The sequence below is a fragment of the Pelodiscus sinensis genome, chromosome 21 (genome assembly GCF_049634645.1).
Source record: "Pelodiscus sinensis isolate JC-2024 chromosome 21, ASM4963464v1, whole genome shotgun sequence".
In the NCBI taxonomy this organism is placed as follows: Eukaryota; Metazoa; Chordata; order Testudines; family Trionychidae; genus Pelodiscus; species Pelodiscus sinensis.
Genome location: NC_134731.1, coordinates 12003541 through 12031292, shown reverse-complemented (window position 1 = coordinate 12031292; position 27752 = coordinate 12003541). Strand labels below are relative to the sequence as shown.

The following is a 27752-nucleotide window of genomic DNA, read 5'->3' as shown; positions in this document are numbered from 1 at the left end:
TGACAGTGGCCAATACCAGATACCCCAGCGGGAGGGAACACAACTGGTAATCCTCATGTGATCCCTCCTCTGTTACCCCCCTCCAGACAAACAGAGGCCAGGGACACCATTCCTACCCATGCTGGCTAACAGCCATTGATGGACCTCACCTCCACGAATCTATCTAGCTCTTTTTTAACCCTGTTAAAATCCTGGCCTTCACCACCTCCTCTGGCAGGGAGTTCCACAGGTTGACTGTGCAGCTGCCTGAAAGAACAGCTTCCATTAAAAAAAAAAATCCGCGCGGGCAGGTTGTTGGAAATGCACCTCTCGGGGCACTGCCAAAGCTGTGGCTGGCTAGAGGAGCGATGCCTTCCCCTGGGCGACTTGTCAGCACCTCGGACAGCGCTGCGCCCACCCCGCCGCGTCCCGCCTTCCGCGGCTCAGCTGGGTCCCAGCGCCAGGACCCTGCACGGCCGGGCCCAGCTGCGGGCACGGACTCTGCGCCCCCCTTGGGGCTCCCCCCCCCCCCTGCAGCTCCCTGCCTGGGGCGATGGGGGGCTCCCCCCCTCTCCGAGAGCTCCCCCCCCCCAGTGCTGACTCAGCCGCCTCCCGGGCGCCGGCCCCTCTCCCGGGAGGAGCGCATCCCTCGCGCCTTGCAAGCGGAGCCGGGCCCGCTCCCTCCCCGGGCTGCCCCCGCCGCCCGTGCAGCCAGCCCCGCGCTGAGCTCACCAGTTCCGGTCACGTTGCTGTGTGTTTACGCCCGAGCTCGCTGCGAGCCGCGGGCCTGCCTGCAACCTCGCCCGCTGGGCCATGGAGCCTGCCCCGGGGCTGGGGGCTGGCGGGGCCGCCCCCTGAGCCGCTGCGCCAGGACGGGCTGAAGAGCTAGGGCAGAAGGAAGAGGGGCGGCAGGGGGAGGGGTTGCATTGCCCCCCCCATCTGAGGATGCTGTGGGGGAGGCGGGGGGCGGCTCGTAGGCTGCTCGAAGCCTCCCTCCACCTCGCCAAGCTTTGCCCTTGCCCAGCCCTAGCGCAACAGCTCCATTGATGACCCCCTGCGGCTGCCAGCAAGTCCCCCGGCCGGCTCCTCTTCGCCCCCAGGTAGGAGAAAAGTGCATGGGGGGGATCAATAGCGGGGAGCTGGCCTCGGCGACGGGGAGGGGCAGAGATGAGGAAGATGGGGGGGGGGCATGATTGCAGGAGAACTCTTGCAGCCTGTGTCCTTCGCCAAGTGGCACCTTCGGTCCAGCGCTTCAGCCGTGGGATGGACCCAGGACAGGGTGACTTTGCCTGATGCTCGGCTCCAGCCTCTCCTTTGGACCAGAGTGTGGGGGGGAAGGGAAGGGGGAAGCCTGGTTCAACTCAGAAAAGAATTAAAAACTAGATCTGATCGTGTGTGATGGCCCTGCTGCCAACTTCTCTAGAAAAGCAATGCCCTGTGTCCTGGCAGGGCTTCTTCACCAGACTGGGGGGATGCAAAGAAAGCAGGATGGGGGAGGTGGTGAATCCCAGTTATTTAGTGGCTTGGGGTGATGCTGAGAGCCCTGCCAAGGGTATTTTATTCAAAGCCTTTATGGGCCCTCTTCCTTGCCTCGCTGCCCCAAATGAGAGAATTCTCTTGTGCTCGCCATGGAATGGAGCGCTTTAAAGCGATTGCAAGCTGAAGCCCTTTCCTGCAGGAATTAAGGAGCTAGCAGGGTTTTCGCTCTTCCAGGAGAAGTAGCATCTCCTTAAGAGGCCACGCAGTGAATTTTAGAGCTACAGAGGTGAAACGGTCTTATGCATCACTGGATCTCAGATCTCTTCTTGCAGCAGTTTTAGAAGTTGTCTGGCCCCTGGCAGAGGGGCTAATGGCTCTTCCTTCGGAGAGCTGCAGGTGCTGCTATCAGTGGATTCAAAAGTGCATGAGACTGCTTATTTCCCCAGGCAAATGCCAGAGCTCCATTGAATTCAGGGGGTGCAGGTCCATGCCAAAGGAATCCCTAATTAGGATCCCCCCACAGTGTGGGTTGTGGCTCATTTTCTGCTCCCAGCAATGCTAACATGAACCTAGAGTAATTCCAGAGTCAGCCAATGAAAAACAGAAGTTGGACCTTGTATGCTTAACTTCTGCATTGAAATAAAAGGCAGTAGTGGTGGGCTCTTATCCAGGCAGGAATGGTTAAATAATTGATATGTTTTTCATTCACATGTATCCGGCTGTAAGGTATAAAGTAGAGAAGACTAGCAAATAGGAATCTTAAGGTGAAATCCTAGCCCCATTTTGGTCAAGAGGGTTTTGCCATTGATAGCACTAAAGGGTGGGGTCAGGATTTTACCTCTGGTTTCTGATCCTGATTTTACCACTGCCTCTGGGACCCTGCGGATTCCCTTAAGTTAATCGTATTCCCTTTTGGGAGTGTTAAGCCTCATAGTACCAGTGCAAATGAGGTACCATCAAGCAATATATATAAAATGCTCTGAGATCAAATCTAAGTGCTATATCATAGGTCGGTAATTATGCTGGGAGTTTGTGTTATGTGAGAACAAGGCAGTGGGAGAGAAGGGGGCAGATCCTTCAAACTGCATTTCCCTAAAGTAGGTCCCCTAACGGCTAAACTAGCTAGCTTGGTATTTATGATGAAATAATTTACCGGAGTAAAGACTGGGCCTTAGTATTGTGTTGTTCCTTGGTCTGTATATAACTGTCTTGGTATGTGTGTACACACCCCCATATGTGTGTATTTGCAATAATCAGACTTTAAGCCATTCTCTTTTTCAAAGCCAACATTCTGGAATTCAGGATAGTGATCGCCCTTAAGCACCTTCTTACAGCATGTCTGCCCTGTGAGCGGGGGTGATTCCCCTGCTCAGGTACACATACATATTTGCACTGGTTCTTATCTAGCTCACTGAGTATAAACTGTGTAGCTACTGGAGCATGAGTAGTGGCAACGGAGGCCCAGTATAGCTACCTACCTAAGCTCTGCCGTGTGGCTACACAGCTATTTATAGTCGAGCAGATGCAAAATGTGTGTACAGGAGAGCAGGGAAAAATCACACCCCTTGCTCTTGTAGACCTAGCCTCAGACGAGCAGACTGCACAACAAAAGCCCATCCATTTGCAGGTTAGAAAATGCATTTAGCATTTCATCTACTGTTATAATACTGGTTGAAGTATTACTTCATCACTTGTTACAGTTCATTAGTATTACTGTAGCAACCAGGGGCAGACACAGATCCGGGCCCTGTTGTGTTCGGTGCTGTATGTACATACAGAAAGAGCAAGTGCCTGCTCTCCAGCATTTACCATTTTCAAGTGACTAATGAAAGGTGAAAGAAAGGAAATATCTTCCCCATTTGACAGATGGGGAAATGAGAGCGATTAAGTGACTTGCCCAAGATCACACAGGGAGGATGTGGCAGAACTGGAAACTGACTCCGTGTCTCCTGAGACCCAGTCCAATGCTTTAACCTTGCTAGCAGCCTACAGTGAACTGACCTACTTTCCCAAGGGGTCTCAAATTGGGGGTCGTGACCCCTCAGGAGGTCAGGAGGTTATTATGGGGGAGGGGTTGTGAGGTGTCAGCCTCTACCTCAAAGCAGCTATATGTTTATTATAAAAATGGTCTTTAATTTATAGGGGGGGGGCCACACTCAGAGGCTTGCTGGGTGAAAGGGGTCCCCAGTACTAAAGCTTGAGAACCACAGCTCTATTCTGTTTGTTTCTTTTCTTAGCTGTTTTAGTTCAGTCTAGCATGTTTCACTAGCACAAGTCCCCTGCTTACCTGTGCATTACGAACTCCCTCCAGGATAGCGTGGCATCCCGGTGGATACACTGGTGGAAAGCGTGTAGCACATGTTGCAACAGACCGGCTTCCCGGGCACAGCGCAACCAATGTTGCTCAGCTCTGCCTAGGAGGGGTCATTTCCAGGGGCAAGAGTGGCGTGCAGTCCCCAGGCCCACTGAAAGCTTGGTCCCATTGCTGAGCCTGCCAGCAGGAGTGCGGAGCAAGGCCCACTCAGGAGTGAGCTTTTTGCACTGAGCTTTGAAAATGCAAATGTGCAAAATATTGACACTGACATTTTGTATGTGGATGCTGTGGGCCAGATTCTCATTGACACTAAGGACCCGCTCCATCTGCGCCGGCAGGGCAGGAGGTTCTTAAAGTGGGAGGGTGTTGTCTTCACTCACCTGAAAGGTTCCCTCTAAGCTGCGGGTATGATGAGAATCTGGCTTTACTACTCCAAAGGGCAGGGCCGTCCCTAGGCAGAGCATGGAGCAACTCCCCACCCTGCCTCTTCTCAGCCCTGCTCCCACTCCCATTACACCCTTTCCCAGAGAGCTCCCTCCCCAAGAGTTGCAAGCCATGGGATAACAGGGGGGGCCTGGCGCAATGTGGCAGCAGGGGTCTCCCCCACACATTCACTGCCACAAGTGTGTTCAGAGAGGCCTGACCCCTGCCGCTATCCCCAGACCCTCCCAGATTGCCCCGCAGCTGGCGGCTAAAATTAATAAGGGAGACCATTCTGCCCATAGGACGGTTGGGGCAGCCAGCACAGAACCCTTCCAAAGGGAGCGGGACAGACCACGCTGATTTCACTAAACAGCCACCAGCTGGTACAGCCTTCAAATCATTGCCTACATGAGCTGGATATGAACCTGCAGCCCTGAAGTGAACGGTTCTGATTCTTCCCTCTCTACAAAATCCAGCTTTGTCTTCATTCCTATACTGCCCCGTGGCCCAGGTTTCTTCTTTGGGAAAAGGTGGGTGGAGGGAAAGACTCCTCTTTTAAAGTCTGATCAACGGAAAGTGAAACCCAGTTCCTGGATCTGCATGCACTAGAAGGGAGGAGAAAATTTCTGCTTCATCTATTATTTAACTTTTTTAAAGAGCCCAGGTTTCAAAGAACGTGGCTTTATGAAAGTGCCTCATCTGGAAGCATGAAAGTGTATCACCCTCTACAGATGCTCCTACAAAGCTAGATCCGATAGCCAAACAGCCAGTAGACTAGGGAGTGTGGGATGTTCTGACCACAATTTTGAAGCCTGGGCACCTAAATTAGGTAACTGGGATGGGTTCCCTAGGGAGGGGGTGGAATCTCCATCCCTAGAGGTTTTTAAGTCCCATCTTGACAAAGCCCTGGCTGGGTTGATTTAGTTGGGGTTGGTCCTGCTTTTAACTGGGGATTGCACTCTGTGACCTCCTGAGGTCTCTTCCAACCTTTTCATTCTAGGATCGTGTTTCTCAACCTTTTTTTATGAAGTACCTCTTTTTTTAAAAAAAATTGTGTAAGTACCCCCAGTAACTACAGGTTTCAGACACACAGATTTTTTTTCTACCATTGCAATACAATTGTTTAAGCAACTTAATCATAGCTGGGCAGGCAATGACATTTTTGGGTATAAAAAGTACAAAAATAAGAAAGCGCTGTAAAACGTAACAGAAAAATTCAGTTTTCTCCAAATTTCAGTTGTGTTGACGTACCCCCCCAGACTTCTCTCAAGTACCCATAAGGGTACTCGTACCACTGGTTAAGAAACACTGATCTAGGATTATAAATAGTCAGGTTTATTTTTAGAGGCATTGCACACACGCTCGTATTGACTGCAATATAAACTACCTCAAATCCAGGCCTCTTTCAGGTAACCTTCACAATGATTGCATGCTCTAAGGAAGGGTTAATCCCATTTTACAGGTGGGGGCATTGAGATACATAAAAGGGCCAGATTTTGAAAGGCATTCAAATGCCTAATGGAGCAGGGAGGCCTCTCATGGGATTTTCAGAAGTACTGAAGCACCAGATCCTCAAAAGCTACTTACACTCCTAACTCATGTTGAAATCACTTTTGAAAACCTCACGACGCTCCTAGCAGCACATTCAGGAGCCTAAATCTCTCTCAAAATCTGGCCCTCTATGTCCTGGCCAAGAGTATCCAATGGGTCGGTGGAGATGCCACGCTATCCCAGTAACCACACATAGCTGCTAATGCAAGGTGTAACATTTTCAAAAGAGCCTAAATCCCTGCAGCCCATTTTTATACTTTGGTTCCTAAATCAGCGGGTTTTGAATTTTTCCCCATGACCCACAAGTGTGCATGAATACCAGGACTATCTCCTGTCTGCAAAGGGCTTGTGTAGATTTCAACTACTCCCCAGCTATCAGAATACAATGAAGTTCAAGAGAATATAAGAATTCAGATGGGGAGGGTCCAGTTGTGTTTATTCACTGATGGAAGTGACTCATGAAGGCCCTAACCACTGAAACCAATGGCAAAAATCAAAATGACCAGTGCTGCAGGATCAGACTCTGTAAACTGGACACCTTTGACTTCCTCCACATAGAACAAACAGACAGCAACTTATCCAGCGCTTGCTTCATAGGGAGAAATCACCAGCCCAAGAACTAAGCACCACTTAAGATCGAGTTAAGCCTTCAAACAGGGGTAAATTTCACTAATGACATGTTATTTAGTTGGAAAGAGCGGAGTGCTGACTACGTTACCAAAATGGAAACCTGCCAGAAAACAGAGGTGAAATCAGAAATCCAAGAAGTGCAAAGCATTTCCCCAGGCCAAAGAGAAATATCAGTTTTTCTTGGATTTTATTCCAAAATTTTGCTACAATTGTAACTCCCTACATAACTCCTGAAAAGGCAACCGTATATTTCTACTGCACATATTTTCACAATAGAGAACCTAGTTTCATGTGCCCTGTCTGGAAATGTGCACCCATTTCAGTGTGATATATTTCATTAAAGAGCCACAATTTTCTGCTCAGATATTAAAACTGTGCTGAAAATTTCACAGCTCCATAGAAAGAGTAAAAGAGTAAGGCACCCACTTTCCATTGACTGTCAGTGCTATTTGAATACTGTATTCAGTGGTGTTTTCAAGTAAGTACTCAGTCTCATGAGCTGCCTAGGAACCTAGCTCCTCCTGATTTCAATAGGAGTTAGGCACCTAAATTAAGTACTTTTGAAAATTCCACTAGGTAGAAACCAGCATCTTTAGTCACCTAAATGATCAGTCTGAGTGCCTATCTCTTTAGCTTCAAGCGTGGGGAAAAAGAGTTTTGCCTGATGGATCAGGCCCATTAATATACTATTTTAAAAGGAAAGTAAGATAGACAGGTTGGGCCTAGAGATATTAAGATTGTTCATTTAAAAGTGACATGCCTGATTAATGACTAAACGCCCGATCCTGCCAAGAGAGCTGTGTATAAATGCTGTGAAACCTTTAGAAAGCTGCCTGGTTCCCTTTGCAGGGCACAAAAATTCACAGTAGTAACAAGAACCCTGGTTGGGCCACTAAATTAGGTACATCCTGAGGCCCCGCCCCTTCCAGGAGCACGGTGCCACCCCTCCCCCTTCACATTTTGCTCAGGGACCCGCGAAGGCTACTAGCTCCCCGGTCTGCTACAGAACAGACTCTAGAACTTCACCCAGGAATTCCTGCACCAAGCTCAGTAGCAGGGGTTGGACCAAAGTGAACATTTTAGAAAGGCACCTGGTCTGAGCAAAAAACCTTCAAGTGATAGGGAAGTGTTGGCCCAAGACTGATACAGGAACAAAGGATCTTGGGTAAGAGACCTTGATTCTCTTCCTAGCTCTGCCAAAGATTGCCTGTGTGACCAGAGATAAGTCATGCCAGGCCTTCTGTTGACTTTTCTGGGCATCAGATCCAGCGCTTGGTACCTGATTTTCATAGCTGCTATACACTTGCTACTGCAATGGTGAAGGAAGGAAGCGCTGGTGTTCAGCATCTCTGTACATCAGACCCTTAACCTCTCTGTGCCTCAACATTCTGATCTGTAAAATGGGGATACAAGTTTGCAATGGGTCTGTTCGTGTCTGTAAAGCTTGGAGGTCCTCAACATCAAGAGCTTTGAGATAATTCAGTGACAGATGCTACGGAAGTGTGAAGCATTATCAATCAGTTAGCCAACAGGAAAAGAAAATACTTGAGCATCAGGAATTACAGACAGTTACTTTCGCATAGTTCCCCATCTTTCAGTGTTAGGTGATGTGGCCATTCTATATTCATTGCTCAATAAAATGGTTGCTTTCTACTTTACAGTAAAGGCAAAGGAAACAATCATTCACTCCCTGGCTGTCCTGGCCCCAAGCCGCTTCTGGAAGCTGCCAGCATGTGTCAGGGCGGGGAGGAGGTGGAGCTACTCTGTGTGCTGCCCTCACCTGCAAGTGCTGCCTTGCAGCTCCCATTGGCCATAATTCCCAACCAATGGGAGCTGCCAGAGTGGTGCCTGCAGGCGGGAACAGTACATGGAGCTTCCCTGATCACTGCAAGCCAGAACTCGCAGCTTCAGCCCAGTGGGAGTTGGGGGGAAGGTTAACGGCAGCATGCAGAGCTTGCCTTTCCCAGCCATGTCAGGGGCTGCAGAGACATGCCAGCTGGCAACCACTTCCATGAGCAATGTGGGGCTATCGCACAAAGACAGCCTGCCTGAGCACTGTGCCACACCTCTGGACTTTTAGTACCCGGGAGATCTTTTTGCAGAGCCTGGGCTGTAGCCCTGAAAGCCCTTGCATTCATCCAGCTCTGATCCAGAGGCAGCGGAATTAGTCTAGATCTCAACCCCAGGAGAAATGAGAGCAAAATTTGCCTTTTGCTGCAATATGATTTGTACGTGCAGAGTCTCGCCCTGTCTGGACAATAGAAGGGCCTGGGAAACTGAGAATTTATGGGCAAATGCATGATTATCACAGAAGCCATTCAAAATGATGCCATAACCACGGTCACAAACATACATATCCCCCCCATCTGCAAGATAATAAAAGCTGAATGGCAGCTCAGCTGAAATTGCTGGGTGCCAGGCTTTAAGCTTTGTGCATTTAAGTTATACTACAAACCGTAAAACGGTAAAGAACTGGCCACAGTTAGGGGAGTCAACAGCCTCCACAGGCTGCTGGGCGAGGTGGGAGTGCTGGTTCCATGCTCCTGGAAGGGGTGGGGCTTTGGATAGAAGGGGCGGGGCTAGGAGCAGCCAGCCCTCAATGCTGTACAGACTGCGGCACAGCTCCCCTCCCCAGTCCCCAGAGCCTCCTCAGCTGTCAGAGCGTGCCGTGAGGCGCTCCAGGGGTAATTTAAAGGGCCTGGGCTCAGGTCACCACTTCTGCCATGAATTGCTGGGGCCTGGGGCAGCTACCTCTTGCCCCCCCTCCCACCCACCCACTCACCCACTCACCCACTTGGTCACAGTTTGATGATCTATTAGTCTCTGGCTGCTCTATTTTGAATGGAATGAAAATGCCAGTGATCTTTTTGTTCCAGCCTAAATATTCTGAAAAGGGATGGATTTAACTGGAGAAAATGAATGAACAGGACTAGGAAGTTATGTTGCTGCCACACAGACTAACAGGAATAATTAGGAAGTTTAAAAAATATATCTAATTCCTTAGGGGTTTGTCTACACTAGCCCCCTAATTCGAACTAGGGTGGCTAATGTAGGCATTCAAACTTGCAAATGAAGCCCGGGATTTAAATATCCTGGGCTTCATTTGCATGTTCCCAGGCGGGCACCATTTTTAAATCCCCTTAGTTCGAACTGACTGCCTGCGGCTACACGTGGCAATCAGAAGTTAATGTGAACTAAGTCCTTAGTTCAGATTAACTGTTACTCCTCCTGCAATGAGGTATAACAGTTAATCCGAACTAAAGACAGTTTGAATTAACTTCTGACTGCCGTGTGTAGCCACGGGCAGGTAGTTCGAACTAAGGGGATTTAAAAATGGGGCCGCCTGGGAACAAGTTTGAATGGCTACATTAGCCGCCCTAGTTCGAACTAGGGGGCTAGTGTAGACATACCCACATTGTATTAGATTTAGTGGGGAAAAAATGCACCAGTCTTTAAGAACTAGATTGAAACTTGGACTGCATGCCTTCTGGGACAGTCAGGAACCACTATGAAGCCCCTACATGGGCTGTCCAGACATGCAGGGGTAAATAGCCAAAGGACAATTTGGGCTTAATGTTTATTTTGCATCATCAGTCTCTCTGTAAAGGGACCTTACAGCAGGTGTACAGACGGATACTTTCCAGAATGGTGTAAAGCAGCCTTATTGTAAGTGAGGATCAGTTTTTATCTATCTGTGTTTACAAATCTCACAAGCTTTCTGAGCGTACGTTTACACTGCAACACTATTTTGAAATAACCAGCGCTATTCCGAAATAACTTAGTCCGCGTCTACACAGCAGATAGTTATTTCAAAATAGTGTCAAAATACTGTCAATCTGGAGGACTTCTTGCTTTGACTCCTGTAACCCTAATTGTACGAGGAATAAGGGACGTCAGAGGAAGAGTGCTCTATTTTTAAATAAGTGCTGTGTAAATGCTCCCTACGTCAAAATAAGCTATTTCAAAATAAGATTTGCAGTTGATATTGCTCAACTTGCGTAGTTTATTTCAAGTTAAGCTCGGCAGTGTAGACACACCCTGAGCGTGTGTTCCTGAACCATTTATGGGAGCTACAATCTCAATGGTGGAAACAGCCTGAGACCAGAGCACTTGTTAATTTGCATCTGCAAGGAGCACCCAAAGATGCAACACATTGAGTAGCCAATGAAAAACCACAAGTCCCAAGATCAGCTACATTCAGGTGTATCCAAATTCTCTTTTTGGCATTTTGAAGATTCCCAATACACAGCTCTAACCTAATCTGAGCCATTCTACCAGAACAAATCTGGAGGGACCCAGTGGAATGACCAGGCCAGAGATGCTGGTTTTTACTATTCTTCAACTGCAACAAGTAGTTTCTCTTCGATGCCCCAAGCAACACAGAAGATGAGAATATTAATTGTGCCATGTGGCTCTAAGCTACTGAACACAGCATCAGGCAGTGTTGGAGATTCGGTCCAGCCCCATTTCAGTCCTCGTTGACAAAGGTAAGCCTGCCATCAGCTAGAAGAAGAAAGTATTCTGAAGCTCTGTGTTGTTGGCTAGCGGCTGCTCCTGTTGACGTCAGTGGGAATTTTCCCATCTGGACAAATTAAGCCAAACATCCCTGAGCCATCTGAAAGTGCCAGCCCGAATACTCCTCTGTTCGGACGCTTCTTGGCAGCTTGGCTCACGAAGCTGATCGTCCTCATTATTTTGTGTATATGCTCTTCCTTTCAAATGAATCCGACAATCCAGGCTTCGGCTGGTGTAAACTTGGCACCGCTCCATTTTAAATAGCTCATACAGGGCTCTGGGGAAGGGAAGGATAGTTCAAAGGAGCAGAAACACTGAGCTCAGCAGAAGCGTCGGACTGGGACAAAGGACACGCCTCTCTTCCGAAGCCATCAGCTCGACACTGCACAGTGCATACAGAGTTAAGCATCAGTCTCTCTGGGAGGTGTCAACCCCGGGGGACTGAAAGGTACAGGGTCCACCCTGAGCCTGAACTGCAGAGAAGGTGTCTGTGGCTGACACACCAGGTGAGCCTTCGCTGTTTCACTCGTCTGTCAGTCACTCGTGCTTTTCGCTCTGGAGGGTCCCCCACCTCGTTCAAACCCAGCTGTGTCAGCCAAGTTCAGCAGGCGTCACACAAGAAAGCCTCTCCCCCAACCCTCCCCCCTCCCCATATGTCTTTTGCTGCATGCCAGCTACTTTCCTTGGAGACGAGAGGGGCTGGTGGGGAGAGGAGAACCATGCTGGCAGGGCATCTGCAGAGAGAACCAGGCTTCTATCACACACTCTAGAATCCATTTGGATGGCACGTCCCTTATCTCTGGGTCCTTGGGCTCCAGGCAGGGGTGGTGTTTGGGGTCATATCACAGTGTCACAAACTCATCCCATAAAGGGCAAATATACACTAGATCAGTGTTTCTTAACCAGTGGTACGAATACCCTCGGGGTACTGGAGACAAGTCTGGGGGGTACATCAACACAACTGAAATCTGAAGAAAACTGAATTTTTCTTTTAAGTTTTACAGCGCTTTCTTATTTTTGTACTTTTTACACCCACAAATTTCACCGCCCGCCCAGCTATGATTAAGTTGTTTAAAGGAATGTGTTGCAATGGTGGAAAAAAATTGTGTGTGTCTGAAAACTGTAGGTACTGGGGGTACTTTTTTTTAAAGGGGGTACTTATAATTTTTTTTGAAAAAAGGGATAGCGTTTTGTTTTTGTTTTTGTTTTAATAAAGGGGTACTTTATAAAAAAAAGGTTGAAAAACACTGCACTAGATCAGGGGTCAGCAATCTTCCAGAAGTGGCATGCCAAGATGTAACTTATTCATGTGTCTGTGTGCCAGGGGAGGGGGAGAAGGGGCAGGCTGGGTACGGTGACCATATTTTCAGCACCTGCTCTAGGGAGAAAAATTTAATTTAAATTATGCAACAGATTAAGCAGCTTAACTGTCTCATGTTAGTTTTTCAAACTTCATTTTAAATAAAGTAAAATATTATGTCCTACACAAAAGGTTTCAATGTTTTCTTTATTTATGTCAGGAGTGGGGAACCTTTTTTGGGTTGGGGGTCATTGACCCACAGAAAAAATCAGCTGGGGACCACACAAGTAAGAAGCAAAACACTTCAAAAACCCCCAACGCTAACTGATGTGGCCCCACTGATGGGGGTAGGTGTCTGGCCAGGAGGGAGGGTGCAGGAGCAGGATGGGGGTAGGTGTCTGGCCAGGAGGGAGGGTGCAGGAGCAGGATGGGGGTAGGTGTCTGGCCAGGAGGGAGGGTGCAGGAGCAGGATGGGGGTAGGTGTCTGGCCAGGAGGGAGCGTGCAGGAGCAGGATGGGGGTAGGTGTCTGGCCAGGAGGGAGGGTGCAGGAGCAGGATGGGGGTAGGTGTCTGGCCAGGAGGGAGGGTGCAGGAGCAGGATGGGGGTAGGTGTCTGGCCAGGAGGGAGGGTGCAGGAACAAGGGAGAGTGTTGGAGCAAGCTGGGAGTATGGGGTCTTGGGGGGGGGGGGATGAGTGACGGGGATTGGGGTGTGGGGGTCTGGGCATGAGGGGGAATGTGTCCTGTTGCTGCAGCTGCCATGGCCATGCCGTCCCAGGCTGCCCCAGAGGCCAGAGACCCCACTGCCACTACCGTAACCCACACGGTCCTCCCTGGAGGCCACGCTGCCGCAGCTGACATGGTTGGGGGCCAGCCAAGGCACCAGGGAGGCGCCTCAACCCCACCTGCTGCAGGGAGGAGGGAGGGCTGTCTAGCAGCTGTGCGGGGGAATGGGGGGGCGGTGTTGTCAACCCCTGCACTAGATTCTCTGTGAAACTAACTTTATTCCCAAGTCCTTATTTTGTCTGTTTATTTCACGCTACCTGAATGCCTGGGTTTTCCCAAAGATATGTGTAACGCGAGAGCCCGTCCTGCTCCCCGCCGCCTCTGCTTGCACCCTTTTTACAGTCCCCCTCACCACTTGTGCTCCTCCACTTCCCTCCTCCTTGTGCTGCGTGCCTCTCCTTCAGTGCCCTGTGCCTCCTTCCTCCTCCGTTCTCCCCTCCTCTTCTGCTCCTTCCTCCTCCTCCGCTCTCTCCTCCTTCTCCGTTCCTTCCTCCTCTGCTCGCTCTCCGTCTCCCTCCTTCCCCTCCTTGCTCCTCCGTCCTCCCTCCTGTTCCCCCGTTCCCTCCCCTTTTTGAATTCCCCGCTGGCGTCCGGTCCTGGTGACGCAGTGCGTCACGTCACCAGGCTCCTCCCTCGCCGTCGTGCCCGGTGACGTCAGACGCCACGTCGCCGAGGCTCCGCCCCCGCCGTGCGTCGTCGTCCGGGCGTAGCCCCGCCCCCGCCGCGCTGCCCGTCATCCGGGCCGCGGCAAGGGAGCAGGCTCCGCAGTGCTGCCGTGCTCCCTGGGTGGCGCCCAGGAGAGACAGCGCGATCGCGGGCTGAGTGCGGGGCGGGCCGCCGGGTGGGGTGTGGGGGCGGCGCGACCCGTCACAATATGGTATGGTCTTCGCCATCAAAAAATAATCCTTAACAATGTGTACTTCTTACTGAGAAGGTAACATATCTGAAGCCTCAGTTGGAGTATTGTGTCCAGTTCTGGGCACCACATTTCAAGAAATTGGAAAGGGTCCAGAGAAGAGCAATAGAAATGATTAAAGGTCTAGAGAACAGGAGCTACGAGGGAAGGCTGAAAGAACTGGGCTTGTTTAGTTTAGAAAAGAGAAGACTGGGAGGGGAAATGAGAGCAGTTTTCAAGTACCTAAAAGTGTGTTACATGGAGGAGGGAGAAAAATGGTTCTCCTTGGCCTCTGATGATAGGAGAAGAAGCAATGGGCTTAAAATTGCAGGTTTAGGTTGGGCATTAGGAAAAACTTCCTAACTGTCAGGCTGGTTAACACTGGAATAAATTGCCCAGGGAGGTTGTGGAATCTCTATCTCTGAAGATATTTAAGAGCAGGTTAGACAGACACCTGTCAGGGATGATCTAGATCAGGCTGCAGAGGGATCTAGGTCAGAGCTACTCAACTTTGGAAGCCCCGGGGGCCACAATGATACTCACTGTATGTGCCGAGGTCCGCAACTTAAGTGTGGTTGCATATATATGCAAATATATATGCAAATGGCTTCTTTCACACTGAGGGGCATGAATACAAAGATTAAGGCAAGACTACACAACACAGAGGCTTCATTTAAGTCAATTCTGCTGATATTAATAAAATGCAATATTGACCCGATTTCCACCCGTAGAACAGCACTTTTTAATGAGCAATGACAGTCCAGGAATGTAACTAGTAAAGCGCATATCAACAGACCAGTATATTGACTAGTTGGTTTTTTTTTGGTGCCCACGTGTTGAACCCCACGTAAACCCAAACCACACCACGGGCCGCAAACAAACGGGCTGCAAGTTGAGTAGCCCTGATCTAGATGGTGCCTGGTCTTGCTGTGAGGACAGAGGACTGGACTTAATGACCTCTTGAGGTCCCTTCCTGTTCTGGTATTCTATGATTCTATGTGACAAGTCCATAGCTGAGTCACTCCTGTGGCTGAGAGCCCTCACCTGTAAACTGGAGCTAGAACCACCTGACATCTCCTCGGGGGTAGCATGGCTGCATCAATAAATACCTGTAAAATTCGGTGAGATCCCTGGAGGAAAAGGGCTATCCAACGCAAAAGTATTAATAACAAGACGAGTTATCTGTCAGCGAGTGATCACAGCAGTAGCACATGTAAATACGGCATAAAATATATATTGCTATTCATTTACCTTTAGTGCCTAATTTTGGAAGTCCTGATTTTAAGGCTCACCAATTTTTAGAGGTGTTGGCAGCAGAAAAGTATTGAAACTGGTGCTTGCCAAGGCTTATTACACTAATCAAACTGATTTGATTGGGAGGCGGGGAAGCTAAAATGCACAAGAGTAACAATCCATGGGCTGTGAGCATAATCTAAAGGGTTTGCTTAATGTTGAAACTGTTACAGCAAAAAGACATGAGATGTAGAGGAAAAAGGAAATGGGGATAGCTTCTAAGTGACAGAACAATGCACTCGCTCCTTTGTGCTTTCCTGGCAAACTCTTCCAAGCCATCAACATGGTTTGCTACGGATAGAAATCGATTGCTTCCCCCGCCCTCTGGGGTTTATGCATGGAATAAGGATGGCTGTCACATCCCCATGTGATAGTGTTTCACAGGATTACAGACTCTTTGGGGTTTACTTTTATCTCTGCGGTGCAGCGGCACAGGTAGGCAGAAGAAATTAACATGTACTGATGAACTCCCTACCCCCTTGGGGGCTCAGCCTCCGGGAAGCAGAGCTGACGTCACCACTTGTCCATCGTATGAATTACCAGCAAAGATGATTCTTCTCAAACAGCAGTTTTCAAACGAGGGGTCGTGACCCAGGACAGGGTGGTAGAATGTCAGGCTCTGGGACTCATTGCTGCAGGGGGATCAGGTGAGCAGTGGGGACGCTAAGGCAGCTTCCACTGTCCTAGCATGGCAGACTGCGCTGCACCCCAGAAGCGGCCAGCAGTAGGCCCAGCTCCTGGTGGGGTGGGGAAGAGAGCGCAAAGAGCTCCGCACGCTGCTCCTGCCCTGAGCACTAGCTCTGCACTCCCATTGGCTGGGAACCTGCTATTGGCTGCTTCTGGGCACGGCATGGTCTGTGGTGCCAGGAGAGGCAGGAAGCTGCCTTAGCACCTCTACTGTACTGCTGACTGGGAGCTGCTTGAAGTAAGCCCCTCCTTTTCCAGCCCTGTTCCCCACCCCCAAGCCAGGGTCCCCTCATACACCCAAAGCTCTCATCCTCAGCCACACCCTGGAGCCCACACTGTCGTTCAATTATGTTGGGTCATGGGCATCAACAATTTTCTTCAAGTGGGTCCTTATCGCTCTGAAGCAATCTGAGTTCGATTTAGCGGGTCATTACGGGTGTGTCTACACTGCACCATCACTCAAAATAAGATACGCCATTTGAGCTACGCAAACTGCATATCTTATTTCGATTTCATTTCAGAATAACTTATTTTGTTCTTTGGCACTGTCTACACAGCGCAAGATTTTGAAATAACCTGTTATTCCTAAACATCCCTTACTCCTCGTGGAATGAGGTTTACAGGGACATCAGCATAGCGAGCCCGTTATACTCCAAAATAACGGGCTTGATGTGAAGACGCGGGATAGTTATTTCTGGATACTCCGATATCCCAAAAAAGCGTTGCAGTGTAGACCTAGCCTACTAGACCCACTAAATCAAACTCTGGAAGATTGATTGTGGCAGCATCGATCTTCCCAGGAGTGAAAACATGTCCTCAGTGATGAATCTGGGTCCAGAGTATCTGCTTTGAAAGCATAACATTAAAATGTATGGGAGAGTAAAGACACAGCAGCATCTCTGCATATAATATCTGCAGCTGTTATAGAAACTAAACAAGTTCAGGCCAGGGCAATACTAGGACAAGAGATGTCCAAGGAAAATTCAGGAGGTGCAAGAAGTGGTCATGTGATTCAAAAAGTGATACCCTCGACCCTGAGGCAGTCAGTCCTGAATGCCCTGTCATAATGTTTGTGGGATTGGGAAACAGAGAATACCACCCTTCGTCTCTCAAACTGTTGTGAAAATGAGTTCATTAACATTTGATGCACTGATACAATAGCGAGGAAAGCCTTCCACCCCCTCCCCCCATGAGAAAATGCCTAATTCTGTCTTCAGAGCAAAGTTTGAATAATGGGCAATAAATAAGGCATAACACAAAATATTGAATAGCCTGCTCATTCAGTGAGCACCAAACATGTTGAGCCCTGAATGAGAAAGGGATCCAATGAAAAAAGAAAAAACGCAGGAGTGGAATTAAAGACCGTGGCATAAGGCATATGCACAAAGGTTCTGAATTAAGGTTGCACAGCCGTTTCAATGCAATTCTAGCCATTCCCAGTGGTTTAGCACTTGACTTTGCAATCTTGATGTTCTTATAAGATTGGGGGGGGGGGGGAGTGTAATTAAAATGTCCTGGTTTCTAAAAAGTAAACTAAAAAAAAAAAATTCCATCATCTGACATCAGTTGACATCCACGTGGTTCCTGGATTGCCTGCTGTCCCTAAGAGCCCAGGTGTGATCTTAAGGAAGTAGCTTAATCCCTGCAGCTCCCTGCGCTGAATACACAAAGGGATTGATAACACTTCTCCGTCCAATCTGTTAATATGTGTGGGGCTATGGCGATAAGGGTCATCTATGTAAAAAGCCCTGGTGAAATCTAGCTAGGAAAGGGGCTCAGAGGAGCCCCAATGCATGTCCAGAGAAAGGAAATATGATGAGCAGCTGAACCCCTGTCTCTCAACTCCCATTTTCAGTGTCTCTTACAAAAGCTGCAGGAATCATTTTCACCTCCCCGGCTGACTCACAAGCGCAGTGCGGGGCTGCATGTCTGATCATGAACCATCTTCTCCCTCCAGGCTTGGACTGTTCATTCTGTCGCGATGGAGACTTTGTCCCTGGAGCACCAGATCCAGAGCGTGCAGCGACACATCGCCTTCCTGAAGAAGGAGCAGATGGAACTGCTTCATGACCTGCACCTAGAGATCCTTCGACTGCAAAAGCACTGCACAGGTAAGGTTTTGTGGCCAAGACGAGCCTCGCCTAGGACACCTACATAGAGCTTTCCATAGCCTAGGTACCACAGACATGGAACTTTGAAACGAGAGACTCTCCCGCTATGGTGTACAGGAATTGAGCAGTTATCCCTTTAAATAATTGTGAATCCTCTAGTGGTGCTCACTATGTTCTAGGATTTAGAAATCAACCAGAGCAGCATATATGCATAACTAGGTCCTGCATGTTTCTGTCGCTTAAGTAATATGGTCATCTCGGAGTTGGACCATGTGGTTTCTTTGTATGATTATTGCTGTGTAAGGGGCAAAAGACACAAGGGGAGAATGCATTTCCCTGGACAACCAAACAGGAATTTGTGAATTTTCTAGAGGAGAAGACACACAAAGATATAGGCCAGGTCTATATTAGACCCGGAAGATTGGCTTAATGTATGCAACACCAGCTATGTAAATAACGTAGCTAGAGTCGACATGGTGCCACCCTCAACCTGGCTGTGTCTTCACAGTGCAAAGTCGACAAGAGCAAATGCTCCCATCAGCTTCCCTTACTCCTCACAACTGCGAGGAGTATTAGTACTGACTGGGTGCGCCATCAACATTCGATTTAGCGGGTCTTTACTAGACCTACTAAATCACACACCAGAAGATTGATCTCTGGCATGGCAAGTGGAGCCATCGAACAAAGAGAATAATGTGTGATACTATAATTACTCAATGATAATGCCTGATCCAAAGTCTACAACCCACCTCCAAAAAAACAAACAAAGGAACAAACAAACAAACAAGCAGTGAAATTTCAATCCATTACCAATCTCTATAGCTGGCTCCTATTTCTACCAACCAAGAAAGCCTGGAAGCATTTCTTGAAATGCTTCTCTTTTCATTACACAGGCTGACAGACAGAAGATGAAATACTGCTTTGCAGTCTACAGGCTAAATTGTCTAAGCAAGCTGAAGAGACAGAACGGGTTTAGAAAAGGGGCTCTTGCCCCACCATGCCACCTACAGAGGCAAATGAGACCTGCCCAGGATGCCACGCCCATCTGCTCTGGATACTCCCTGCTGGGAGCCAGTGAATTACAAGTGGCTGAAGCCAAGGGGATGGAGAGTAGGCCCACCTTCAGCTCTGCAGCGGCTGCTTACTGGCCAAGGAGGGGTCCCAAAATACAGCCCCTCTCCAAATACGGGAGTCACTTGCTACTCTCTCTCAGCAAGGAGAGACACATTCCCTACACTGCAGCAGGTCAGATTACCAGCTCGAGTACATATACCCACGCTGGCTCTGATGGAGCTCGTGTGCTAAAAATAGCACTGAGTACAGTCCCCACAAACTGCAAACTGAGCACTTTCCCCTCGCTGCCTGATGAAGGGGCACAGTCAGCAATGTCCCTGTATGAATCAAGGTGGAGAGAGCTTCAGCCTCCCGCACTTTCCCTAAAAGACTCCTGTGGGTGGGAGGCTCAGGACTGGGGTAGTCCCGGACAGGGGGAGAGGGAGAAGGTGCCCGCAGCCAGCCCCTTTCATCTGCCTGGTTTCTCTCTCTCTCTTTATGGTTCTCTAAGAAGCAATCCCATTCTAGGTACATCCCATTGTCCTGGCACAGCCAAACCCTGACCTTGCTCTAAGTTATGATAAGAGGAAGCTGCATAACACATTTGGTGGTCCTAGCTTTTACCCTAGAAGAGGTGTTCTTGAACAAAAGTACAGACAGATGGACACACAGACAGGCAAACTCTCTTGAAGAGAGATCAGATTAGCTATATTGCAGCAATTCACCGGTCTTAAGGGTACGTCTACACTGCATGCTTATTTTGAAATAAGCTATTCCAAAAGAAATACTCCAAAATAGCTACGTCTACACTACAGGGAAGCCTCAAATTTAGTCTGAGGCAGGCTCCCCTAATGTGGATGCGCGACCTCGAATTAGCGCCCCAGGAAGCACTGGGGAGTCATTACTTTGAATGGCTCTGGGGAGGAGCTACTTCGAAATAGCAGCAGTGGAGCACCCACACTATTGCTATTCCCAAATAGCTCTCTCAGAATAAGCATTATTCCTCGTGCAATGAGGTTTACAGATTCAAAATAAGCCGTCCGTTATTTCAAAATTATTTCAAAATAATGGAATTGCTGTGTAGACGCTCGCATTGTTATTTTGGAATAACTGTGCTGTGCAGACACACCCTTAGGCTGTGTCTAGACTGCAGGGTTTTTTCGAAAAAAGTAGCCTTTTTTTAAAAAAGCTTCACATGCGTCTAGACTACAGCCATGTTCTTTCGAAATTAAATCTAGAGAACGCGGCTTTTCTTTCAACAGCGGTACTCCTCATTTCACAAGGAAGAACGCCTTTTCTCGAAAATGCTCTTTCGAAAAAAGGCATTCTTGAATGCAAACAGGGCTTTTTCGAAAGAACGCATCCAGACTGGGTGCTCTCTTTCGAAAAAGCGGCTTGCTTTTTCAAAAGTACTGCTTGCAGTCTAGACGCTCTTTTTCGAAAGAGGTTTATTCAAAAGTATCTTTCGAAAAAGCCTCTTTCGAAAGAGGCTTGCAGTCTAGACGTAGCTTTAGAGAAAACAAAAAGCACGAGAGATGATCTTGCTGCTTCCTCCATTGCTCTGTGCCTTCAGAGGTATTTTGCCTCTTGTTTATTGATTAAGATGTAAACATAGTTCATTTTCTCTCTGGCATCCCTAAGGACAGGAAAAAGATTGGGCTTCATTGATAACAATTGGGATGAGATCATAGCAAAAGTCTCCTTCAGGGCTACAGGAAATGTGGACCTCCTTTTTTTCCCCTCCTTCTTTTTGCTGTGAGGAAATATGAAATCAATTCCCTGACCCTCGCTTTGTTCAAAACAGAACAGTAACATGCAGCATCAGCAGCCCTCGTGTTTGGCTGCTTTCTGACTAAGATACTGGGTGGCAGCATAAATATATTGGGTTCTCCCCCGTGCTCATCTGAAAATTTTTTCCTCAGCATGAATTTTTAAACAAGGCACCACAGTACAAGCTGCAGCTTTTTCCCTGCTCCAGAGCAACCTCCCACCATTTCCACAAGGTTTGGAGTTTTTGTTGCCTGGGAAATTTTGTGTAAGGGGACAATTGTGCAAGCGACAAAGCAATGGCTCGCTTCTGAATTCTGGCTCAAGCATTTACAAAGTGCAATAATGTTGGGAAAGCAGTAAGTGCTTAGCTTGTATATAGTACTACGCATCATTAGATCTAGTCTGAATTCCTTGCATGACACAAGGCAAAGATTCATACCAAGGATTTCCGCTCTAGGCTAGACGATCTGTTTGAGCTATAGAATAGGAAACAAAACGTTAAAGATCTCAAATCCTCACTTCAATAGACTGCAGGGACAATCCACATCTGACAAGGGAATGGGCTAGATCATAGGTTCCCAAACTGGGGTGTGTGAAGAAATTCCAGGAGGGGGGTGCGAGGCGGCCCAGCCCTCCCCCCCCCTCAATTCTCCCCCCTACGTTTTTCTGCTATTTTTGTTTTTCAGCCCTGTCAGTTCCTTCTTTTTCTTTTTTTGGGAGGGGGGGGGGCTCAACAAGTTTTGCTGCTATAGGGGGGCGTGAGGATTTCTCAAAGATCAAAAAGGGGGTGTGATGCCGAAAAGTTTGGGAACCACTGGGCTAGATTGGGATGGGGCCCTTGATCGTTGATTAGATTTCCTAGGTTCTATCTAACAAGACACAACTCATGCCATCTCCAGTGCCTACGATTCATGAATGCAGCATGATTTCCAAACACACAGAAGCTAAAGAATTACTAAAAGTCAGATTCTGCAAAGTTACAGGACACCTGAAGCATCCCTAGAATAGGGGGTGTCAGAGGTCACCCTGGGGCCTTACACACTTGCAACGTGTAGGAATCCCACAGGGCTCATGTCTGAAGACAAGTTCTTTGGCTGCACCTCTCCTGTGCAGAGCCAAAGCTCTGGGAAGGTTACTTCCAGCTCTGCAAATTTTAGACATGCAGCTAAGGGTGGCTGGACCCTACCTTTAGCATGTGTTAACTGGAGAGCCACACGATCATTCTGTGAACCTCGGGGAAAGCGAGGGTCCTTTTAAAACCCTGCCCTTACCCATGTCAGATGGGAATGCCAGGGTTGATATTTGCTCTTCATAAAGCCTTTCAAGATGAAGTTTTCAGCTGAAGACAAACAATTCATTTAACTCCCTCCCATTGCTGAAATGTGTTCTAACTTGCACAGTACTTCTCCATCAATAATTCAGCAATGACTAATTGCTCATTGTCTTCCAGCTACTTTCTCTCTCTGACTCCAAGGAAACAAAGATTAAGTCTGCAGCGATCAAATTTTTTTTGCTCTCCTTTTTTTAACTAGACTCCAATGCAGAGCTTCCAGTCATGAGAGGAAATAGATTTCTTGTGCATATATCAGATGTGGAAAGGCCCATCAACAGTGATTCCATGACATAATTGGACTTTTTAGATCATTTCTTCCCAACCCTTTCTAAGGAGAGTCCCATGTACAGCCAGATGATCAGCTGAGGTAAATCAGTAGTGCTCCACTGACTTCCATATAGCTAGGTGGAGTTTTGCTAGCTAGGCACTAGCCATATGACTTTTATACCACTGGTGCCAGTCGTCAACCCTGTGTCCAACACCTAAATGTGGGAATCATTAATGCATACAAAAAAACTGGTGTAAATTAAGTCTAGCAGAGGCAGAAACAATGTGAGATCCCAAACAACACTGTTGTTCACCTTTATCCTGGGTGGGCCCATGCTGCATTTAATCCTCAATTTCTTTGATGGTTTCCAAGAAGGACAATTGATCATGCTAGTTTTAGAGCCCTGTGAGGATACATTTTATATCTGCATCTGTATCCACGAAAATGAGCCACAGATATCTGTGGATTTGCAGGGTTCTACTGAGGATAGCAGGCCACTGGGAACCTGCCTGAGAAAGAGCATCTTATGGCACATAGGCCACTGATATGGCATCCGACAGCAGCAGTTTTTAATCATGCTCAGTCAGGGCTGAACCTGAAGTAATAGTTCAATGATGTCCTTAATCTTCCAGTATGAAGCTTGCCCTGGGGAGAACCATATGGCATCATGTCTGTTCTAAAAGCAACTTTTTGCCACGTTAGCAAATTCTCTCTTTTCCCAGCATTACCCTTCAGAATAGCTAGTTTTTTGCCTTTATTCTAGCTCCTCTGATTCCCAAGGAATTCTAGACATGGGTCGCTCCCAGGAATAACAGCTGCACTAATTCCTGCTTGCAATCAGTTTGCCTACCTGCTTGTGATGTCTGATGAGCCTCACACCTGAGCTTTGCCTTCTGAAATGGGCAACACATTGCACCAGGGTTACCAATAGCGATTCATCAGGAAAAAGCCTTAAAACCAGTTCACTGCCTCCTCCTGCAAGGTAACACATTGGAGATCAGCAGGGCCTCTTTGTATAGTCCGCCCAATGTGCTGCAGAACCAGGAACAGCCTGCTTCTTCTAATGCCTTCCCTGAGGCCTATACATGAATACAGAGAGAGACCAAGAAGGGACCTTGACAGGTCATTGAGTCTGGTCTGGTGCCCTCATGGTAGGGCCACATGCCATCCCTGACAGATTTACCTCAGATACCTAAATGGCCCCTTCAAGGATTGAACTTACAACCCTGTGTTTAGTAGGCCCATGCTCAAACCACTGAGCTATCCCTTCCATCAATCAAGCACCTTTCCCATGTAACCACCATCTGAGTTTTGCCTGTGTAACAATCACCCCGCCATTTGCCAATAGGCCATCTCATGTGGCCCACAAGATGATTAAATCCGGCCCACCCACATTTCCAGCAGCACCCAAAGCATCCTGGCACAGCCATGGATTCCAGGAGCCTCCGTTCACCTGTCACCAGGAAAACTAGGGAAAGAAGAGACTATAAATTCAGAGGGCATCACGATTTCCGGCTTGGGAGTAAAGTTTTAAGTAGCGAGCTAATGGCCTGTAAAGCCTGCTGAATATTGGACTGGCGGTCAATCCCAAGGGGTTAATCGCATTCACAACTCTCAGGCTATGTCTACACTCGCGGCTTCTTGCACAAGTACGGCCGTTCTTGTGCAAGAATCTGCAGAGCGTCCACACTGCCCGCCTGCTCTTGCGCAAGTAAATTTACAGTACGGCATGGTAAGAGGGGGCTCCTTGTGCAAGAGGGCAATGTGGACACTCAGCAGGGATTTCTTGCGCAAGAAAGCCCTATGGCTAAAATGGCCATCAGAGCTTTCTTGGCGCAAGAAAGTGTCCACACTGCCATGGGCGCGCTTGCGCAAAAGCACAGCTCGCACATGGCAGTGGGGACGTTTTCTTGTACAAGAACACTTGCGCAAGATGTTCTCGTGCAAGAAGCCGCGAGTGTAGACATAGCCCTAGTGTGAGATTCCTGGGTGGCAGTTTACCAAATGGAGTAATCCTTCCAGTGGGGGTGGAGGAAGAGAAAGAAAACACAAACCAGAAGAATTCCAATCCTTAGAGCGCTTGGCCAGCAACTTCAGCTGAAATCGTACTTCGCTTTCTGTCATTATGTAGGTTCAGGGGGCACCTAAGGCCCGGGGGGGGATCCAGCCCTTGAGGCTCAGGGCTCCCCCTCCAGCATTGGGGAGCCAGCACTAGTGCTCCAGCTGCACCACCACCCCACCGCAGGGCTGGAACACGCCAAATCTACTAGCCTGGGCCTCTGTCGGCTCTGGGATGCGAGGGGAATGTGGGAAACATCTTTCTGCTTCTCAGTTGGGGGCCACCTCAGTGAAAGGCTTGGGGTGGTTCTTTGGTTTTTGCCTCTCCCTTACAGCCCCTGACTGACTTTTTCCATGGGTCAGTGATCCCCAGCCCCCAAAAGATTCCTGTTCTCTGGTACAGATGATATTATTGGGGGAAGGGAGAGAATCTTCCCTGAATAAATACTGCAGGTCAATAAGCCATCTCAGGCAAACCACACTCTGCAGGTCAATTGAGGCGCTCCCCTCACCCCAACATTTCCAGTATCAGGTTTTACAGGAAGATACATGCTCTTCATGGCCTCAGTGATTCATTTATTGAAATGACTCGTGTTGATTAGAAAATCTTGGCCTCCTTCCCACCTCTTTTTTCCCCCCCCCGTTTGTGCCACATCAACGCATCAGAACTAGAAATGGATTTGTTCAGACTGTTTTTCGATCACTCTGCGGTCCATGGAGGATCAAGTTAAATCTTTTGGCAGGAATTCATAGGCTCCGCTACTCCTCTGGGCAGAGAGGGCTGCCTAAGGGAACGCTTGCGCCAGAAGCGTAGGTCTGGAATTTGAGCAGGAGGTCCTGAGGCGGCCGCTTGAGGGACTAGGCCCTGGCAGTAGGGAAAGCTGAAAGAAGATCATTTATGCCAGTGCACACGTAACACCGACAGGCAAAACCGAACCTGGGACCTCTGGGGCTTAGTGCATGAGCCTCTACAGCGCCGACGAAAAGCCAGCTGGCTCTCAGCTAGGCTGTAGAGGAAACTCATGAGTCTCTCTGTAAGTGGTCAAAGTGCCACTGAATGGGACAGTGAACCACACCCAGTAGCTAAGTGGGTTACCCATGCTAAAGGGCTCCTATGCTAACGTGCAGGTGGTGGTTTTGTACTCATTTTTCACTGCCGTCCATGAACGCCCAAAGTCCATCCCCCTTACTGGAGTAACTGTGGGTCTGCACTCATGTGTGGGCAGAACTAGCCCCATATTTCTCAAGTGACAGTATCCAAGGAACTTTTCCCAACATCCCTTTTTGTGTTCTTAACCCAAGGGGGGGCCATAATTTTTGATGGGAGGGGACCACTCCAAGAATTTGGAAAGTAGTTGTGGGGCGCACTCTTCCATATTATTAATGGAGGAGGTGCAGGGGTCCGGGATAACAATTAGGCGAAGAAGAGAGCTGGGGTAAGGAATTGGAGTGAGGAGGGAGTGTGGAGTCTGGAAGGAAGTTTGAGTGAAGGAGGCGGTTGTGACCTGGGGCACCGCACTTCCCAGGGACCTAGGACAGGGAATTGGGGTATAGGAGATTGAGGTGCAGGGGTTTTGGTTGTGAGCTAAGGCAGGAGATTGGGATGCTGGATCTGGGAGGGATATGGGTGCAGGAGGGGACAGATGATTTGGGTATGTGGAGAAGAGGGCAGGAGTGGTGGGCAGAGGCATGGGGAAGGGAGGGCTGGGGTGTCAGAGGCAGGCTCTGGACAGAAGACTTACCAGCCAGAAGCCCAGAAGTTCCTGAAGCAGCCTGTAGCCATGTGCTCTGTGAATAATTATGAGGCCCAGGGGGAGGGGGCATGGTGCTTTTTCTGGCCAAAAACCAACCAATTGGATTGTGTTGGGGGTGGGAGCAGCACCTCAAGCCTTCCCCCTCCCCTGCTCCTCTGGGCTCACAGATTTTAAAGAGAACCCACCTAGCAGCCGTGTTTCTGAGCAGTGTACCAGTGGGGCGAGGCAAGCAAGGAGGCTGCCTGGGGCTTCCTGCAGCATACACGGGCCCGATCTGGTGGCTTGGCGGGCCGGATGTGGCCCATGGGCCATACTTTGCCCAGGCCTGTCTTAACCATTCCACAAGATGTGTGCAATAAAACAAAAGCAGGCCAAATTCTCTTCCTTGACAATGAGACACTACTGACGGGCAGAGCAGTGGCGGATAGAAGGTAGGGTGAGCGGGGTGGCTGCCCCGGGCCCCGCGCTTCAAGAAGCCCCGCGCATGCACCGTGATGCCACCACGCATGCGCCATGTCAAAGAGGGGTCCCCGCGAAATTGTGCTGCCCTGGGCCCCACAAAATCCTCATCTGCCCCTGGGGCAGAGGTTGGGTTCCATGTTGGATGGATCCTCTTTTGACAATCCGGAGTGTCTTGAGAAATGGCCGTGTATAAACAGCTGCCTTCCCAGTGGCTGCTTGCACCCAGGGAGCTGAAAACAGACAGTGACTCACTCCTGTTCAAATTCAAACTGTCGGGAAAGATCAGCACTAAGGAGCAAAAGGCTGCTCATGACTCAGCCATGGTGGGAACCAACCTAAGCGTCCTGAACTAGCCGGGTGACACAATTGCATGTAGCACTGTGGCCACTTTGTATTGTAAAGGCACTTTACTCCAGCCACGACAACACACGAGAGAATATTATGAGTTCAAGTTTCTATTCTAGCTCGGCTCCCTCCTAGATCAGATTTGTTCCTTTGCTTGAGCACGCAGGTCCACAGGCTGGTCAGGATGTGGTTTATAAGCCGTCCTCTTTTGAATGAAGTGAAGGAATCCAAATTAAAGGAGAGCCGTCAATGGGGAAGGCTGTTGAGACATTTAGGCTGTTGAGACATTTGAGGGCCTTCAGTTTAGCTTAGTTATAATGACAGGAAGTAGGCCATGGCCCTTTTCTTCCATGAGCAACAAGAAACCAGGGATGTGCTTATACAGCATGCACAGCTGTGAAGGGGCACCTGAAAATATGGGGCACCCTGGGTTTTAATGCCCACCTGCCTCTTTCTATCCCTGTTTTGTGGCTCTGCTTCCTCCAGAGAGGATCTAGTTAACTTAAAAGTGACAAGCCCTGCCAGAGCGATTAGCAGAACATTGAACCTGTGAAAAAGCCATTCAAGTGGTAAAGAACAGGGGTGTGAAGGACGAGTCAACTATCTGATAAGCAAATGCTTATTGGATGGTCAACAGAATAGTCGACTAGTCACCACCCCCCCCCTTGTTGCCTCTATCAGATAGAGGCAGTGAGGGGGGAAGAGGGGGTACTTCAAAGCAGCAACATCACAGAGCCCAGGTCAGCC

General features: G+C 48.8%; 1 protein-coding gene across 1 annotated transcript in view; it reads left to right on the top strand.

The window, feature by feature from the left end:
* The first annotated feature begins 755 nt into the window (after window positions 1–755).
* Window positions 756–27752, top strand: part of CCDC92B (coiled-coil domain containing 92B) — a 74595-nt gene continuing 47598 nt past the window's right edge. Inside the window, exons 1-2 of the mRNA XM_075904875.1 lie at window positions 756–1079; window positions 17809–17962. Of these exons, the coding sequence (XP_075760990.1) occupies window positions 1026–1079; window positions 17809–17962 (208 nt within the window). The 5' untranslated portion in view covers window positions 756–1025. The remainder of the gene's footprint in view (window positions 1080–17808; window positions 17963–27752) is intronic.